This window comes from Vigna angularis, chromosome 4, assembly GCF_016808095.1.
Source record: "Vigna angularis cultivar LongXiaoDou No.4 chromosome 4, ASM1680809v1, whole genome shotgun sequence".
NCBI lineage: Eukaryota > Viridiplantae > Streptophyta > Magnoliopsida > Fabales > Fabaceae > Vigna > Vigna angularis.
This window is the reverse complement of record NC_068973.1, coordinates 33360861-33379735: the sequence shown is the minus strand read 5'-3', so window position 1 is coordinate 33379735 and position 18875 is coordinate 33360861. Positions and strand designations below refer to the sequence as shown.

Genomic DNA, 18875 nt, shown 5'->3' with positions numbered 1-18875 from the left:
TGAATCATGTTTCCAAAGGTACCTGTGTTTTTTTTTTTTAATTTTAATCAGTCATTTTCAATCTTTTAATTTATATTTAGTTTTATTTTTCTTAAATAAATGATAAATCATTTAAAATATAATTTATATGTTTAAAATATTTTATTTTAAATTTTAGTTACATAAAAATAAAAATGTATTATGTGCATTACACAAACTAAAATATTTTTTAAAGATAATTTTGTATCATAGTATAAAGTATTTATTTTAATTTTAAAACACAATTTACTCGTCGCAAATTCTGCAGCCAGTCTTATCTTAGAGATTTTGTTTTTCAAATAGTTAATAATCAACAAAATATATCAACTTTCACATAAAATCAAAACATAAATATATAGTTTTACAAAATGTTAAGAAGATGATAACATAGATTGGTTCACTCAGTTTTGCTTTGTCTTGTTTAGAATTAGTTCAAGATACTAGAGGGCGAACTGAACTATCCTATTTAAACATTTGATTTATTAAGCTATAATTGGTCACCGCATATTAAATTAAATTGCGATATTACGTGTTTTATTAATCAAATATTAATTATGCTAAATATTATTAATAGAGTTTGATTATCAAATATGAAATTCAATGCTAATTTAGTCTAAGGAAATATCTAAGAAATAATACATGTAGTGGCGACATTAACTCGAGGAGTGATCGAGTGATGGTAGAAAATAGTTGTAAACATGAGTGAGGTGATTTCATAGCACACTACTCTCGATAGGAATGCTCAAAATCTAATTGACAAAAAGATAACTATATCCAAATATAAAAAATTGATTAAAATTATATTTTTTTGATTTTACTTTTTTCTAAACCATTTGCAACATCCCAAAAATATAGTCAAAAACTATATAATAGAATAATTACAATTAATAATAATTCAGATCAGTTTTACACTATATAAGAACGTACGGTCTCGGCTGAACGGCCTTACAAGGTAATAAAAAGAAATTAAAAGAAATTAAAAGATGTACAGAGGTACAATTTTTGACCCAACGGGTTACAAAAGAAAAATAACGAACGGTCAATCAAAATCAAAAGGAGAAAGGTGATCGGACAACCACCTTACTATAAACTACTACTGACCGAACGTCCTACTGTTCGGCTTTAACTTTAACTTCGACAAGATTCTCTTCCTCCAGCATCTCTTCCAACAGTACGTCTCCTTCTGCTCTCTTCCAACAGTACGTCTCCTTCTGCTCACATCCACACGGATGATCATTGTAATGACACCATTTAAATCTTGGATTGAAAATCAAGAACCAAACTAAATCAAATTAACAAATTTATGTTATAACTTTTTACTATAAGATTGTATAATTTTTTCATAAAAATGGAAAAGAAGTTGAAACTATTAGTAAGGATTATACAAAAGTAATTCCCACCTTGTCTTTCTATTGGCAATTTTCTTGTAAAAAATTGCTTAACAAATTTATAATGGCAAAATACTAATTCATATCGAACCGGAAAACACCTATTTGGATTTTGAATTTTACATTAAAGTTTAAAGTATACCAATATTTGTTTCACACTGCTTAATTAAAAAATTAATCAAATCGAGCGGTAAACAACCCTGGCATCTAATAAGGATGATAGACGAAATTAATAAAGAAACATAAAATATTAAATAATGAACAAATTAATTAAATCACAAGAGACCAACTGATCTATCTCTCTGACAGACAGTGGTTTGGGTCAGACCTAAACAAGCTAAAATTTTCATTTTAATCAATACTACACTTAAACAAGTATGAACACTCACGTGTTTGGGTCGGTGCTTCCCTTATTTCCATACCAGTTATTTGATGAACCTGCAGAATCCAAAAGTCAGATCCTGATATTTCATTAACTCGAGGGATTGAAGCATCTAAAGACTAAATACAGAAGAAAATGTGATATAGCAGCAAGGAAGATCCATCCTAAGAAAAAATTAAGACCCCTTGACAACGATGTCTGGTCAAGTTCGCATCAAATTTGACTCATGGGGGCTCCACTTGATCATGACATGGTACTAACACAGATGAAGAATTAAGGGAGGCAGACATAGAGTTCATTGGGCTACTTCCTGATGCAAGAAGAACTCTAAACTTAATTAAAAGAAATGGAGAAATTAAAACAAAATGCAGGACAGAGCTCCTAAATGTAATTAAAATTTGATGCAACAAATTTCCTCCTCAAAATTTTTATAAGGAATGCCTCGCCACATTGTAAGTTCATCCATCGCATTGATAATTTTTCTGAATACAAGAACTCTATACGATCCTTTCCTGGTGAAAGATTTTGAGCACCAATTGCTTCTGAAAATTGTATAAAAAATTTAGGGTTCTGATGGTGAGGATTGGGAAGATCCAGCTTAAAAAGTAAAGAGACAAACCCAAAACTTACATCTGATGCAACAGATTTCCTCTTGAAAATTTTATACCGGATGCCTTGCCACATTTGAACTTCATCGATGGCATTGCTATTTCTTGCTGAACAAAAAACCTCTACGTCATCCTTTCCCTCCAACGAAAGATTCTGAGCACCAGTTGCCTCTTAATATCATTACTTCATTTCACAGTTCCAATATATATCATGTATCTGTGACCAGTAATTCATCAAGCAGCTCAAAAACATGCAACAACTTCCTGTCTCTGCAGATTAACCCAATTAAAACTTCCCATGTCTCAAGTTCTGGCTGAAAACCCATCTCCACCAAATCAAATAGTGCCCTGGCAGCATCATCCGCCATCCCCCCCTTACAAAGACAAACCAACAATTCATTTGAAGTGGCATAATGGGGCAGAAAACCCCTACTTAGCATTAACCCCAGTAACTCCTTTGCCCTTTTCAATTCACCTTTTCGGGTCAAGGAATTCAGAACAATCCTGTAGCTACCTTTGTTCAAATACACACCCTGCTGAGGGAGTTTCCAAAGCATATCTAGAGCCTCCTCAAATCTACCTTCTCTACACAACCCCCCAAGTATCACATTGAACGTAACAGTGTCAGCTTGAATCTTATTCTCCTTCATTTCTTCAAGCAACTGAATACCTTCACCAACTTGTCCATTCGTACACAAGTAACTGATCAAACTAGTGTATATAACTGCATCCGGTGTCAAACCAGCGTTCTTCATCTCAGCCAAAACCCCTTTTGCGTCTTCCAATTTCCCAATTTTACACAAACCATTCACCAATGCTGAGTAATTATATACATTCGGATAACATCCATTACTCTTCATAAACTCAATCACATTTCTAGCGTGGTCAGGTTTCCCTTCACGGCAAAACCCATTGATCAAAACATTGTAAGTAAGAGGATCAGGCACAATGTGATCCCTCGAAACCATTTCCTCAAACAATTGAAAGGCTTCTCTGAGTCTTCCATTTCGACAAAGTCCATCCATAAGGGTGGAGTAGGTAACTAAGTTAGGGTAAGAAAACTCAGAGTTTCTCATTTCCTTTACAACTTCAAAAGCAGATTCCAGGTCTCCATTCTTGCAGTGATACTTCACAAGGATATTGAATATGCAAACGTTTGGCTTGTGCGTTAGACCGCGTTTGGCATGCAAGAGCAATTTTCGCGCCAAATCGACGCGGTTCGATTCGAGCAAAAGGTTGAGGCAAGTGGCGAGGGCTTTGGGGGAGGGTTTGTCCCTGACGATTGGTTGAATGGAGAAAAAAGCTTGGAGCACTTTTTCGTGAAGGGAGGATTTGGAGAAATGGTTCATGAGGTTGACGAATATACCCTCGTGGAATTTGCAGGTTTCGTAGGTCATTTGGTGAATGACTTGATCCACGGTGTGGAACTTGTTGCAGCGAGCGAGCTTTTCGAGAATGGTGGCGTAGGTGGCATTGTTGTGCTGAAACCCCTTCTGTTGTGAAACCATGTTGAATATCTTCAAGGCGTGCTGCGGGTCCTTCTCGCGTCTTATCAAATCGATGGCGCCGTCGTGAGAGATGAACTTCCGCTTCCTCGGAGGTTCCGCGGCGGTTTCCGGCGGAGGATCCGGTTTGGGTTTTGCGGGTTTGGTGAATTTGAGAGGAGATATCCATGGGAGCGATGAGGATTCAGAAGAGATGTGCTTGCTACGGTAAATTGCGGATAATTTGATGAAGTTTGAAGATTCTACCTCACAAGTTCGTCGCATTTGGAAGTTGCACAAGGAGCGATTATTTGAAACTAAGGAGAAGCACCAAACAACAGAAACCTCACCAAAACGATACTGTCTAACTCATAAGGGGCAAACCAGTCTTTTCACATTCCTTTGTATTGTTTTTACTAAATTATAACCTAATTTTATTTGCGGTATTATGATTCTCGCTAATTTTACTAATTATCACTTGTGAAAATCGAATTAACGAATGTTGTTTAAATTTTTTGAAATTAAAGGGCTATTTTGTTTTTATTACAATAGTCTCTTATAAATAAAAGATTTAATGAAGAAAGGGCCTGGAGAAAATATCTGAGGCCCAAAGGGAATGGGCTAACGGGCTTTATAAATAGAAAAAGTTGAATAAAAATCCAACTCAGAAGTGGTGGGAGAGACAGCTCAATCCTACACACGCACACCATGTCTGAACTCATTCTCATTGGGAGTATTATGAATTTTTAGTGTTATTTAATACCGTTGCATTTCAATAGAAGAACATAGCAGCAACAGTTACGTGTAAGAGAGAAGAGAATGGCGGAAGGGCTGAACAGAGAACAGTACGTGTACCTTGCCAAGCTCTCGGAGCAGGCGGAGCGGTACGAGGAGATGGTGGAGTTCATGCAGAAGGTGGTGGTGGGGTGGACTCCAGCGACGGAGCTTAGCGTGGAGGAGCGCAACCTACTCTCGGTCGCTTACAAGAACGTCATCGGCTCCCTGCGTGCGGCGTGGCGGATCGTTTCTTCGATCGAGCAGAAGGAAGAGGGTCGCAAGAACGAGGAACACGTGGCGCTCGTCAAGCAATACAGATCCAAGGTGGAGACGGAGCTCTCGAACGTGTGCGCCAGCATCCTAAACCTCTTGGACTCCAACCTCGTCGCCTCTGCCTCCAACACCGAGTCCAAGGTCTTCTATTTGAAGATGAAGGGCGATTATCACCGCTATCTCGCTGAATTTAAGGTTGGGGATGAGCGAAAGGCTGCAGCTGAGGATACCATGTTGTCTTACAAGGCTGCCCAGGTAATCAAGTTTCCCCCTTTCACTCTTCAATCTCTCTCTCTCTCTCTGTTTTTATCGTTTACAGTACAATTGATGGCTGTTGTTGTTATTGTTAGGACGTTGCTTATGCGGATCTTCCACCCACCCACCCTATAAGATTGGGCCTTGCTCTCAATTTCTCGGTCTTCTACTATGAAATCCTCAACCAATCTGATAAAGCGTGTGGCATGGCTAAACAGGTCAGGGTTAATCATGATTTCTTACATTGAAATTTTCAGGTCAACTTGATTTCAACGTTTCTGACTTTCTTCGTCTGTCAATCAATTCATTTTACTTTACTGTGAGATTCCCCTTCCATTTAACATTTTTGGATAAATAAGAACTTTATTTATTTTTTATTCTTTTGCTGGTATGTTCGGGAAGGACTTTTACTATCTGGAATCCTGTTTGACTTGGTATATGCCTTGTGTTCAGTAGATGTATCTTGAAAGAAGATGGGTGATTTCGTGAATTTCACTTATTTGCCTTATTATGAGAATCTCTTTCCTTGAATTTATCGAGGATTTCAATTTGCACGTTATTCTGTACTTGCTGGAAAGCGAGAAAAAGGTTGCTAACATAGATCGTGGTTCTTACCTATATATATATATATATATATATATATATATATATATATATATGTACTCATGGTAGTTGAGGTGGGTGAGCAATAAATTGCATTTTGCCCATTTATAAACCTTTTCTGGTCATGAAGCTTGGTAGGTTTTTCACTTGAATTTAACTAATAAGAGAAAGGGGAAACTTTCAGTCAGAAGCAAGTCAATGAAATTTTTTTCATCTCGTTCATAATAGTTTTTTTTTTCTCAGTGATAAAGTGTTATTTATTGGTCATCCGCAATGTATCATGATTACCCCCATTGCAAAATCATGTTCTGAAGCAAACTGATAATTTTTCTGTTCAGCTGCAGCAAAGCAGCAAAATTGGAGAGATTTAATAACTCATCGGAACAAAAATTGTATTTTTTATTGAATTGTAACATATAGTTAATTAGTTGTGTACCGAACTCGATGACCTGGAAGTGTTAACTTTAACCGAGAATGGGATTTTCTCTCTTTGGAAAAATACACCTCAATTTGTCTGTTAGCAATCCAGGCTTATCCGTATTGGCTTACATGGTTTACATGATTCCTTGTTTTCTGATATTCTGTCTCTCTCTTTTTTGCATTCATGCTTGGCTTCCACTGTTCTGAGTAGCTACAACAGGAGCACATCTTTATATTGATTCTGAAACCCACTTAACCGTATCCGTTTTCATGTTTGAAAGGCTTTTGAGGAAGCAATTGCTGAGCTGGACACATTGGGAGAAGAATCCTACAAAGACAGCACGCTCATAATGCAGCTTTTAAGAGACAACCTTACCCTTTGGACTTCTGATGTCCAGGTAAACATCACTACGTAACCCACCCTTTACAGCATATTTTCTCTTTCTAATGATATTGTCCCTTTCATATCATAATCTGAGTTTATCTACACACTTAACTGCCTGCAGGACCAGCTAGATGAGCCCTGATAAGGTTGATGGGTTGTATTCTTCCTCTCATGGAGGTGGGCTTTGAATGTCATCATTTCTTTGTGCTAAATTAAGAATCGCCCTAGTTTATATAACATGATTGGCAATCTGTGATATAATGCTGTATGAACAGAGACCATGCTTCTTTTTTATGTGTCATATGATATGAAAATTGGAAATGATACTGTATAATGGGATATCGAATTAATTATATCTGTTGCAATCTTCCCTTTACCTTCTGATTCGTGTTACTTGCACAGTCCCACAAAACATAGGGTCATAAGTCCTAAGTGGGACCTATTTAACAAAAACTGGGTCAGGTGCCATTCAGGCATGTGATCCTCTGAGAACCTGAAGTGTCATTGTAGCAACATTATTCTCTCTCTGAGAACATTTTTCATTACAGCCATGATGGCAAATGACGCTGACAGTGACAGATATATTGTTTGCAAACATAAAATATCAAATTCATTTACTTTCAAAGATGCCAACAAATACTCTTGATTTTTGTTGAGGATTCACCATCCACACCACTTTGTGCAATGTTTCCTTAAGCCGTCATTTTTGCTTACTGAAAACTGAATGTAAGTTGAAAGATATTTTCCTTCCACCGTTATGTTGGTATTTGCTTCCATTTATTTTCTAATGATATATTGCCTGCAAGTTTATCTCAGAAGATGTAAAACTTAAAACGAGTATATATAATAACTGTAAAAAGACTTCCAACATCTTTTACAGTTTCAATATAAGAATTGAATATTTTGCATGCAAGGTATAATAAATGTCTTATTTAAAATGTTTATGAATAAAGACCTTGTCATGTAGAACTAATAGACAATTTAAGTAAAATTACATTATTGCATTAGTTTTTACTTCATATACTAATTATTATATTAATAGACGGACTAATTGAGTAAATAAAGAATGTATTACTTTAAAAAAAATCACTTTTGTAAAATTATTTTTCAGCACTCTTGAGATTTTTTTATTTATTTCAAACATATTCTTTTGTTGTAACTATAGGTGATACTAATAAATTATTAGTTGAAAGCCAAAAATATCATAATGTTAAATAATATATTTCTCTTTATCTTATGAGATGATAACGGGAATAATCATCTATAAATTTATATACTTGTTGTAAGAAGGAGTAATATAAAAAATACTTGTAACCAAATTGAGTAGTAGAATTATCTAAGAATTTAAAAAATTAGACGTAGTTCATGTTGAATGTACAACTTTAAAAATAAGTGTTCCATTAATTCATCTATTAAACTTGTAGAAACTTCTCTTACATTTCACAAAATTTTTTATATTATTAAAATACTTTTTTATCTATATAAAAAAGATAGATTTTTTTCAATCTTTTTTAATAAATTTTATATATTTACTTTCTTTTAAAAAAATGATATTTTAAAAATGACCACAGTCACATCATATATATATATATATATATATATATATATATATATATATATATATATATATATCTTTAATTAAATAATTTTATCTTTTAATAAACAGAATATACATATTTTAATTACCATTCTTTTTCCTACTTAAAATATTAATACATTATAACTGTAATATTTAAATTTAAAAAATATTGACAATGTATCTCCTCTAATGATATGATAATTAATTAATTATCTCCTCTAAATGAAATTATATTTAAATTTTTTAACATTTCATTTATCTTTTTTGAATAACCTTACCCTACAAATAAGACCAGTGCTGGCACTCTGCAAAACATGAAACTGAACAAAAATTCTGGCTCTCTTCTTCTTTCTTTATTCTTCTTGCTTTCTTGTTGGCATTAGGTTTCTTTCCCTAATCTTTTTGGCATTTCCCAATTCCACCATGGCTGCCTCTGGAATTTCTTCCTCATCGTCTCTGAGTCCCAATGCCCTCCCAAAGATGCCGAGTTCATATCGACTCAATGGTCGTAACTATCGTCACTGGGCACAATTTGTTGAAATTACTCTCAAAGGGTTTAACTTGTTGAATCATATTAAAGGTAATCCTCCTCCAAAATCTGATCTAAATTTCAATACATGGGATGTTCAAGATTCCCGCGTTATCACCTGGCTATTGTCATCCATGGCTATAAACATTGGCTGCAACTGCATGTCCTTCTCTACTGCTCGAGAAATTTGGGAAGGGCTTGCTAAATCATTTGCTGATAGGTACGATCACGCTGAATGTTATGAGTTACAATGCAAGATCTTCAATGCTAAACAGGGAAACCTCACAGTGACAGATTACTATAACAGCTTGAAAGTGTTGTGGGCCGAGTGGGACAGGATAGAAATTTTGAAGATAAAAAAAAATGTTGACTCTATTACATTCGCTCAGTCCGTTGACCGAGATAGAATCTTTAAGTTCTTGAGTGGCTTGACTTGTGAGTACAACGATGTTAGGGATAAGATTTTGAGCAACAAAAAACTTCCTGGGTTAATGGAGGTGTTTTACGCAGTGAGGGGTGAAGAAACTGAAAGAATGAATGAAGTTGATTATGATTAGGATTCAAGCGTCAAATCAATGATGGTTTTTACTTGTCTAACAAAGGGTCATTTTTCTCAGTGAATGTTGCAATTTTTGAGATATTAATGAACGAGAGATATTTTTCTTTCACCTTTGTGATCATGCTGCTTTTGTGCTTCTTTTAATTTCTTAGTCATGGTGCAACTCTTTCTTCTTGGCGGATGAATAAAAGTAGTATTCCCTTTATCTCCTTTTCTCATAAGCATACTATTCTCTGTTTTTTATTCCATTGTTTCTGCCATAAGCTAACACCTTATATTATCATTTTATTTTATAATACATGAATTATGTAGTCTTTATAATACAAGAATAAATCAAAGTTGATTAGGATTACAGTAATGTTTAAATAAATTCTAAGGTCACGATATAATTTAAAATAAATTATAAACAAACTAAACAAAGACGAATTCACATATAACTTTTGTATGAATTTAACAAGGTGTGTTTCACTGTTTTGTGGAAACCAAAGAATGATGGGGCTTGAAGAGTGGATGGAAAACCAATACATAATTTATGCAGAAAATTTAAAAGATTTTGAAACCCACAAACAGATAAATGGATGGTACAGGAAACACACGAATCAGACAAATAAGAAACAAAGTGCCAAATGCGAATAAAGTCACCCAGAAAAGGTCTATTCACATAACATCATATTCAACCCATTACAGTCATTTGCAATAAGACGGACCCCATATCATCCTTTACATAATATTCTCATTGCCAAGTTACATAGATGACATGCCGCCGGATTTATTTAACACACAAGAGCAGAAGAACTCTGGAAACCATAACACTGGATATAAACTTTATATTCACTCCCTTGTGCTCTCTTTAATCCACTCTAAATATTTAAGATTGCCCCCAGTGATGGGCAAGGAAATCACCTCTGGCACACTGAAAAAGGACGAGGAAAGAAGCATGTGAATACACACTATTGTTTTCCACAATTACACCCCTCAGTTCATTTACATGGATTTAGTGCCCATGTTCCTAATTTAACAGATACATAGTATAAGAATTCCTTTCACCAAGCTTTCTTTTAGGATCAAATACTGAAATGCAACTTAAAGTTCACAGTTTATGAAGCAAAATTGAATTTTATGGGCAACTTATTTACTAGATGTATTGCCCTTACTCGTATTCATGATTTGCTTTGACATGCTCTGTCAGTGCCTCCAGAAGGGATTGCCTAGTCTTGATTATAAGAAGCTCCTCGGAATCAGTTTGGATCTGTCAATTTACAACATAAAGCTAGCAAAATCAGGCTATAACAGTAGTTTCAAATAAAACAATGCATTGTATAAGAACTTACAATGTAATGATGAAAATGTTTTTAAACACTGGCAATTTGGATCTGTCAATTTGCAAACAATTAAAAGTGTTCAACTGTCACGGTGTTGGATGTGTTTTTGACACTTATTTTATACATGGTGGACACTCTTCATTAAATCTAAGTTTGTTTGGGTGGAAAAAAAGTGACGAGGGAGGGAGATGTTTAGAATTGAATTTTGTTTCTAGAAGTCATCTTTTCTTCTCCTTTTCTTTCTACTTTCTTGTCAACCAGAGAGAAGAAAGAAAATCATTATGTGTTTCCTTTCCTCTCTATTCACTTCCCCACCCAACAGAACAAACCATGACTATCTAATAAAAAAAATTTCCAACTCTGTCACACTTGAACTGACACCTCCATGCAACTCAAAAACTTGAGTCAACACCTTAATATGAATGGAGACATATTACCATTAATATTAACTTTTTACTTCTACAAAAGTAATCCTGAAATACAATATAAAATATTGAAAGTAATTCCTCTATTGTTTTCTGAGGCTTGTTATCATAGAAAAACATTTAAAACTTAGCAAGTCGGTTTGGAAGGTGTATACGTTTCTTAAAGATATAATAATTTCACTTTTTGGGGGATTCTTTTGTTAAAAAGACTAAGTATTGTGAGACTCATTGTAAAAGAATGTCTCTTAACATTTTGAGACTCATTATCACAGGGAAAAGATGAATATAAAAATATTATCGTTTTATATCTTTTTTTTACAACTCTGATATTTCATTTCATTCGGGTTTCTCTCCCTCTCAACCTCCCTTTTCTGCCTGTGTATGCAGCAACAGTGTCCTATATTTTACACATTAGCCATATGCAGCAACTCTGATATTTTAATGCGTCAAAGTGGATGCTTTAGAGATTGCAAGACAAATCTACAATAATCAATTTACAACAATACCTTCAAATATATTTTTTTAAACAAGTTCAGGAGAGTTTTAATGATTGCTGGAAAATAGAAACTTCTAATGATAAGATGAAAACATTTTAAACAAGTTTCTTTTACTATTAGTAATTTAGTATTCAAACACCGATTAAAAAAATCAGTACTCATCAAACTGCATTCATTGTAAATAGAGATATTGAAGCTATACCTTTCCCTCCCACTGGTACACTGATTCAATACCTGCAGAAGGCATAATTCATTCAGCTTTTAAAAGTCGCACGAGGCATGCAACTTACATAAAGCTCATCTGGATAAATTCTCAAGAAACACTTAAAAGAAAGAAACAAAAAAAAAAGTATCAAGAAGGTAAAACCAATCAAACTTCTGTTATTAATAAAAGCCAATTGATGTATCCCAACTAATGAAGAAATTAAATGAGGAGGCTTCTAAAAAAGTTGAGATGTATTATTCAAATTTAACTTATGAGATAAGTTTGATTCGTTTTACCTCCTTAACTAAAGTTATTTTCTTCTTCTATAGCCATTGAGAAGTTTATCCAATTTGACTCGTAATCAACTTGGTTAGAAAACGAATTGACTCAACAGTCAAGACCATGTCAAGACTGGCCTTTTCCACCCTACCAGAACAATGCCACTGGTGGACATGGTCACACACACCATAAGCGAAACAAGTGGTAAAATTCAAAATATTTTCAAGTAGAGGAATTCATTTCAATTAATAGAATCACGTTCAATTTAAGTGATTAAGTGAACATAAAGCCTAAAAAAGGAGGGACGTCTACATTGCTAGATGCAAATAATAACCCATAATACAAGCAAATTTTTTTATTCCAGTGCTTGCATTTTCATTGAAAAATAATCTAACTCAAGACATTCTTAGTAGTCTAACTGTGATGCAATGGCAAGCAAATCTGTGGTTCGTCCTCATTGTCCAGAATCATTTATTTATCAGAACAAATTCCAATCCAGGGACAAAATCACAAAAGGGAAAATCATAATTATAAGAAGTACTTTGTTACAACAATCAATATCTAGAAGTACCAAACCCCTCCCAAATATTACTAATTTTAAACCCCAGATACGAAAAAGGTACAGTGTGCCGTAAGTGATTATAACAGATCTCAAGTGGGAAATTCTCACCCGGTACCCTGTTCACACAAGCTGCAAGCTTCTCCGTGACAATACTTTCAGCCAATTTCTTACCTGCACGACCACCAACACACGTAAAAATCAAAGATAGAGAAATTTAAAAAAAGAAAAAAAACGAACATGTTCGTAGCCAAGCCCAGTACCTGCGTCTTTGTTGGGAACAGTGACATAGACAACAATGCTGGGGACAGTAGTGGTATTTGCTTCCATTCTAATGGCGGAGTGGTTGCGGACACCCAATTTTGATCTGAAACAAAGGCAATGAATTGAATTCAATGGGGAGAGAAACAAAGTTAAAGTTGATTACGTTACGAAGACGGAACAGCGAATACCGCAAGAGAGACAGAACGAACCCCGTTTTGAGGGCAGAGGAATAGAAGGGGGTGTAGAGATTAGAGAGTCCCAAACTAAGCATGCAAAAGGCTCCGACGAGGGGCAAACGACGTCGTAGCGTGAAGGAGGAGAAAAGGGACGATTGTGTTGGTGCACAAGTAGAAGAGGAGCAGAGTGTGGAAGCCATTTTGGGAAGTGGGGATTGAATCACTCTTATATGCTGCTGCGCCTCTCTATCAACGTCACTCCTGCTCCCTTGCTTGATGCGCTCTTGCTTACCTTCACAAGCTGAGTATCATGCTCTTCTTCTGACACCTGTCTCTCTATTCTTTGATAGTTTTTTGTCAAAAACCTTTACACAAAAAGCCCAAAGTTTACAGACAGATGTCACCTAAGCCCAAAGAAACAAAAATCTGTAGGCCCAAACACTCGGCCTCTCTCGTACATACCGGACCCGTGCCTTCCAAAAATCCGTTTCACCAAAGCTTCGTGATATTAATATTGATCTATTAATAATTTATTTTAATCAAATAAAACTAATACCAACAAAAAAAAGTTTATCTCAACTCTCCAAGGTAAATATTCATATAAAGTATCACAGAATGTATTTAGATGTTTCGAATGGAAGTATAAATTCAATAATTCATTAAAATATCCATGGTAAATATTTATATATTTTTTTCTTAAAAGATTCATTAATAGTTTCAATAATTCATCTTGATACGAAGTCTTTGAGATCAATTCCATTTTTAAATATCCATCTTTAAAATATTTTTAAAATGTGATTTATAAGAAGAGCATAGTTAGATTACTAATTATATAATATGATGGTCTAATTAATCCGAATTCTCAATAAATTATTTGATTTCACGTTAAACGGTCAGTTTATGGATCGGTTAAACTATGGACAAAATTAGCACTAAAAGAAATCATTACTGTTTGGATCATAATTACGTCAATACTAATTAGAAATTCATTTCAAAATCTATAAATACAAATTTGTTAAAACTAAATAAAATTATTACTGTTTTTGTTGTAACTAGATCAATACTAATAAAAATTCATTTCAAAATCTATAAATATAAGTTTAATACTAAACTTAAATAGCATTCTGATCCTACCAAACCACATAAAAGATATTAGAAATAAACTTTTATACTAAACTTAAAAATTGGAAACTCTGTAAAGATATACTTAACCTCAAACCCATGAATTGAAACACTAAGTAAGAATTATTGAATGTGAGGGTTAAGAAGAATAAAAACCTACGTGGCAGAGGATCCTGAGTCTTGGTAATTGCAATTGCATATGAGAGTTGCTTTCACTTTTTTTATAATTTATTGTCTTCATTGAATATGCTAATGCTATGTGTTGTTCTATAAGTATGCGCCGTCTACAGTCCACGGAGTTAGGTTGACTGAATATTGGATTTGACTAATAAACACAAAATAATAGAGATTAGTTGTTTATTGGTATATGTAATTAAGAAAAAGAGGAGGGGACCAGAAAAATAAGATAGGCAGAGAGTGAACCAAACCACCCTCTCTCGTTTCCATTTTCGTGTGGATTTCGATAAAGACAATGCTTAAGCCAAGACAAAACCACTTTGCCACCTCTCCACTGCTCTTTCTCCAAACCTCTTCCTTCTAATTCTGTTCACAATTTCGATTTTAAGGATTCATGTTTAATGTTTCTTTTCAAGAAAAGTAACCGTTATTAAGGTAAGAGTAATGTGAAAACACATGGATTTTCGTTGTGGATTCTAACTACTTTTAGTCATGGGAAAGAAAGTAATTAAACAAATAAAACAGTTTTATTTTTAATTAAGAATGTTGGCGATTAACATTACTTAATTACGAAGCAGAAGTAAAAAGACAGGACTGTTTGGAAAGAATCAAGATGCATGAGAGTCGTGGACCCAATCTCCTTCCACGTGGGATCCTATTTTTCTGAGTATTAAAAACAAAACCTATGTGCTATTTTTAATAATTTCTTAATTAGTAGATACTAATTTATAGTGCCATTTTTTACCTTTTTTTTTCTTGTTGCAAGATTTGGGTTTCTCGTGGAGACACAGAAAATACGGCATATGTTGTGGAAGCTTGTAGCCGAGGACGAGGCACATTAGACAGTGAGTGCCATTACGCGGCGTTGGATTGATTTGGTTTGGTTGCATTATTTCATTTCTATCATATGAAAATCAACAAGACATACAATCAATTTTCACAAAATAAGTTTTTTTTTCTTTTTTTTTTTACTTGAAGTTATAAATTGTTAAAGAAATTTTAAATAAAAAATAATAATAAAAAAATTAAACGGTATATGAAAATGAAAACCGATAAAATCATTGTTTTAACAATTTAGATTAAGAATGGTGTTATAAATTAAATTTGTTTATCATTTGTATCATTTTGATAATCTTTTTTTTTTAAATCTATAAAAATTAAAATTTAATTTAATTTTATAAAAATAATCTACGAAAAAAAATTGTATTTCTTATAATTTGATTTTAATGTTAATTGACATGAAATTTTCCACACTCTTAAACGATTTAATTAGTTTTATTTGTTTAATCTTAGTGTACTCATTTATGTTTCTAAACATGGTTTTGGTGTTTAACTAGTTTAATGAAGTGATGAATCTCAACGACTTGTTAGAATAGCTGGAAATCATTTGTTTAAAAAAGACAAATTCGATTTGTCTCACTCAGTTGACATGTTTTTTTCCACTTTCTGGAATTAGTTTATGTTCATAAATGGGGAATTAAATTCTGTGTGATCCAGCTACCAAATATTATAAACAAAAGAAGAGCAAAATCAGAGTGATCATAGCGGCTATTTACGTGAGCTTAGAAATATAAATGCATAAAGCTACCAATTGTACCATTTATTTTTCAGAATTAATATATAAAACTTAATTTCAAGTTAATGTTATTATTTCTACTTTCATCACCATATTGTCATAATGACATCTTCACTAATGTTGGGATGAAGAAAAAAAAAACTATAACAATGATAATTATAAATAGTGACCATTGACTAGAAATGTCGAATAGTTATTTAAAAACAGATAGAATAACTCATATTAAGTTTATTAAACCTCGAGTTTCTTATTATGTTGATTAATAATGACGTTTAAAAAAATTCATATAATTCCATTAAAAGAAATACCATTTTTTTATTACCCATTGATATTGTATTTTTTCATAGCACAACCCTTCCTTTGGTTACTTAATCCCACCACAACTACCCAACACTTTATCAATTACACATTAATTTGCATAATAATGCACATCATATAAACGATGATCCAACTCACAATGCATCACATAAGAATACAAGTTCCAAAAGAAATAAATAATTAGCTAATAAATTCTACCCCTTTTATAAAGCCAAACATGTCGATCCTAGAAATTGTATTAGAAAACACTTTACTTCCTAGTGCCATGGAATTTGGCATTTTGCTTATTTCGTTACTACATGATCATCTCAACACAGCTTTATCCATTTTTAATGATAAACACACCTTAGAAACTGTAAAATGACTACTTAATCCAGCTGTTTAATTTTTAAAATAGTGGGTAGTGTTAGAAAGGTTATTTGTTTTAAAATTAGGATTAATTGGATCCAATGTGACAAATTGTGATGCAGAGTTTTGTTGTGAAATGTGACAGCTTATTAATAGCCACGTGATGTTTGAACGTGAGGATGTAATAAGCAGCAAAGGCAAAAGCGTAAAACGGTATCCTTTGGCAGAAGGAATAGTTTTGCACACGATGTGCAACTAGGCAAGCACCGAAGATTTATATAAAATTACGTACCCATCAGAATGAAGGAATTGGTTAGCACGATAATGGATCAGTTCTTTGTTAATGTGTGTCAGAATCGAACACAGTGTGTGTTTGTGTGTGATCATATGCACAAACATTTGACTATACCTCGGGCAGTAGAAAAAAATAACGCAAACCAAGACAAAACAAACATGAAACTACCGCAATGAGTTAAAAAAAAAAACAAACACTGGGTTTGAATGACACCCTGTTAAGCTCGGATCTCAAACAGTGAACAACATTGTCTTTTGAAATTCAACCATGGGAAAAGTCTTTGTGTTCTGTCGTGTAATTTGCTTAAAAAATCTAAATAAAAGGTGAGGAATATAGGCTTTGAAATGTGCACAAACACTGGCGTGAAGCAGAGATAGAATAAGATTAAGAGTGTTTATCTCTCTGTGTGTGTTTTGGTAGTGCACGACCATGAGAGGGAAACTGCAAAAGCAGAAAAAAGTTGAAATTCAGATAGTATATAGAAAAAGGAGAATTTCAAAGATTAAAAGGGTTAGAAATTTGTGTCCTAAAGTGTCTTTTTAGAAATCTATGTTTAGGCACGTCTGTGGTTATGTGTTGAATCCAAGAAACAAGCATCCTAAGTGAAACTAATTAAACTCGGGTTGGTATGGTGTTTGTGGTCCAATATTCAAATTCAAATTTTCACCGTTCATAATTAGTCATCCAAAATGATGATATGTGGTCAAACGGCTACAAAACAGTGAAGACAGGATCTTATGTTAATTTTCCAACACTTACGTTAAAGAGAGGATCTTGAGTAACTATTGGTCGAAGTTTTCCACATTGTCACCTTGTGTTCCTTCTGATTCGAGGTAGAACATTCAGACTGATCGTGATTTGTGACTAAATCATAGTGAGAGTCAAAGTTTTTGCTAAACAATAGCAGATATTTTCTTTCAAAATCAATTATCCTTTCTTCTAAGTGAAAGTGAATGCTTGAGATTAATGTTATATTAAAACAATTTTAAAAAGAAAAACCCTCGTGGCCTCATTTAAAATTAGCTTCTATATCAAAGAAAGGGACTACTCAGACTCTATTCCACCAACTTCGATTTCTAACAGATGAATATCTACAACATTGTTGTCTTATATCAACAAAAAGAAAACTTAATTTAGAAAAACAGTTATATTTTCTTTAGTTTTTTAAAATAAATTTCCAAAATAAATATTTTTTTCTTAAATCAATATGTCCCAAGTGGATACTTATGAGATGTAGTGTGTTCTTTTATAATTTTTAATCAAGCTTAATTATTTAACCTTAACTTCAAAGTTATGTGTGACAGAAGATAATTTGATAAGTCTGTATCAATTTAACATCTTAATTATTTTTATTAATTATAATATAACTCAATTGTGAATGCATAACCACATTCTTAATTTATCATAATAGTTTGCTATGATTGGTGACGACTTATACAAGAGAATATTTTTCATGTCACTTCTCAAGTGTTTGTCTCAGGAAGAGGCATAATATGTTATGGAGGAGATGCATAAAAGTGTAAGTGGCATACACACCGATAACAGTTGAAAAACTGTTATTTTTATACTTAATTTTGACATTAAAAACAATCTTTATGACTTATAAACTAGCTTGAAATCATGTTTTTGCTTAAGTTTTGGAAATAAGAGAGTTGGATGGGTTTTATGTTTGGTTTTCATTGTTTTGTGAGGAATTAAGATGAATCGGGTAAAAGAAGTTGAAGTAGTAAGGAGCTGGACTTAGGAAAGGAGGTAAAAGTGCACTAAAGAAGAGTCGCATTTACTGCTCAATGCCACTTTTACCGCTGAGCGGCACTCTGAAGTATCGCAATCATCGCTGAGGAGCAAAACTGCAGCTGAGCGTCAAAACTGAAGAGCCGCACTTTTATTTAAGTATTTTATTAGGTTAAACGTGTTTTTAAGTTCAAATTAAATGTGAAATTCAAATATCTCCAACTTTAATACATTTTAATTTTTAAACTTTAAAATAAATAATATAATTGTTTTAAATTTGGTGTGTTAAATTTTTTAAACTTTTTAAAAAATATATTA

General features: G+C 33.4%; 3 protein-coding genes across 9 annotated transcripts; 1 reads left to right on the top strand and 2 right to left on the bottom strand.

Annotated features, from left to right (window-relative positions):
- Window positions 1-881: 881 nt before the first annotated feature.
- LOC108331546 (pentatricopeptide repeat-containing protein At5g18475) lies at window positions 882-4244 on the bottom strand. Of its 6 annotated transcripts, none has more exons than XM_052875751.1 (3): window positions 2419-4244; window positions 1796-2330; window positions 882-1300 (listed from the first exon to the last, which is right to left on the bottom strand). In XM_052875751.1, exon 1 carries the CDS (start codon window positions 4163-4165, stop codon window positions 2606-2608), a length of 1560 nt encoding a protein of 519 aa, XP_052731711.1. In that variant the 5' UTR covers window positions 4166-4244; the 3' UTR covers window positions 882-1300; window positions 1796-2330; window positions 2419-2605. The 6 variants fall into 6 exon arrangements, with proteins under 6 accessions (XP_052731711.1, XP_052731710.1, XP_052731708.1 ...); XM_052875750.1 differs by having other exon boundaries at window positions 882-1275; XM_052875748.1 differs by having other exon boundaries at window positions 882-1229.
- Window positions 4245-4689: 445 nt separating this feature from the next.
- LOC108331903 (14-3-3-like protein B) lies at window positions 4690-6946 on the top strand. The gene is given in 4 exon segments (NM_001329822.1): window positions 4690-5185; window positions 5281-5403; window positions 6490-6606; window positions 6715-6946. Coding segments are annotated over 4 exon segments (747 nt in total). The 5' UTR covers window positions 4690-4699; the 3' UTR covers window positions 6736-6946.
- A 2922-nt stretch (window positions 6947-9868) lies between these two features.
- On the bottom strand, window positions 9869-13276 carry LOC108330002 (protein CutA, chloroplastic). Of its 2 annotated transcripts, none has more exons than XM_017564437.2 (6): window positions 13000-13276; window positions 12811-12914; window positions 12659-12721; window positions 11707-11738; window positions 10415-10509; window positions 9869-10173 (listed from the first exon to the last, which is right to left on the bottom strand). In XM_017564437.2, the coding sequence occupies exons 1-6, from the start codon at window positions 13185-13187 to the stop codon at window positions 10092-10094; spliced, it is 564 nt and encodes a 187-aa protein (XP_017419926.1). In that variant the 5' UTR covers window positions 13188-13276; the 3' UTR covers window positions 9869-10091. The 2 variants fall into 2 exon arrangements, with proteins under 2 accessions (XP_017419926.1, XP_017419928.1); XM_017564439.2 differs by having other exon boundaries at window positions 13021-13272.
- Between the last annotated feature and the right edge of the window lie 5599 nt (window positions 13277-18875).

Coding starts and splice junctions, on each gene's coding strand:
- LOC108331546 (XM_052875751.1), bottom strand. CDS start 4,165: ATGCGACGAACTTGTGAGGTAGAATCTTCAAACTTCATCAAATTATCC.
- LOC108330002 (XM_017564437.2), bottom strand. CDS start 13,187: ATGGCTTCCACACTCTGCTCCTCTTCTACTTGTGCACCAACACAATCG. Junction 12,722..12,810: donor TGTTCCCAACAAAGACGCAG/GTACTGGGCTTG, acceptor GTGGTCGTGCAG/GTAAGAAATTGGCTGAAAGT. Junction 11,739..12,658: donor TTGTGTGAACAGGGTACCGG/GTGAGAATTTCC, acceptor TGCCTTCTGCAG/GTATTGAATCAGTGTACCAG.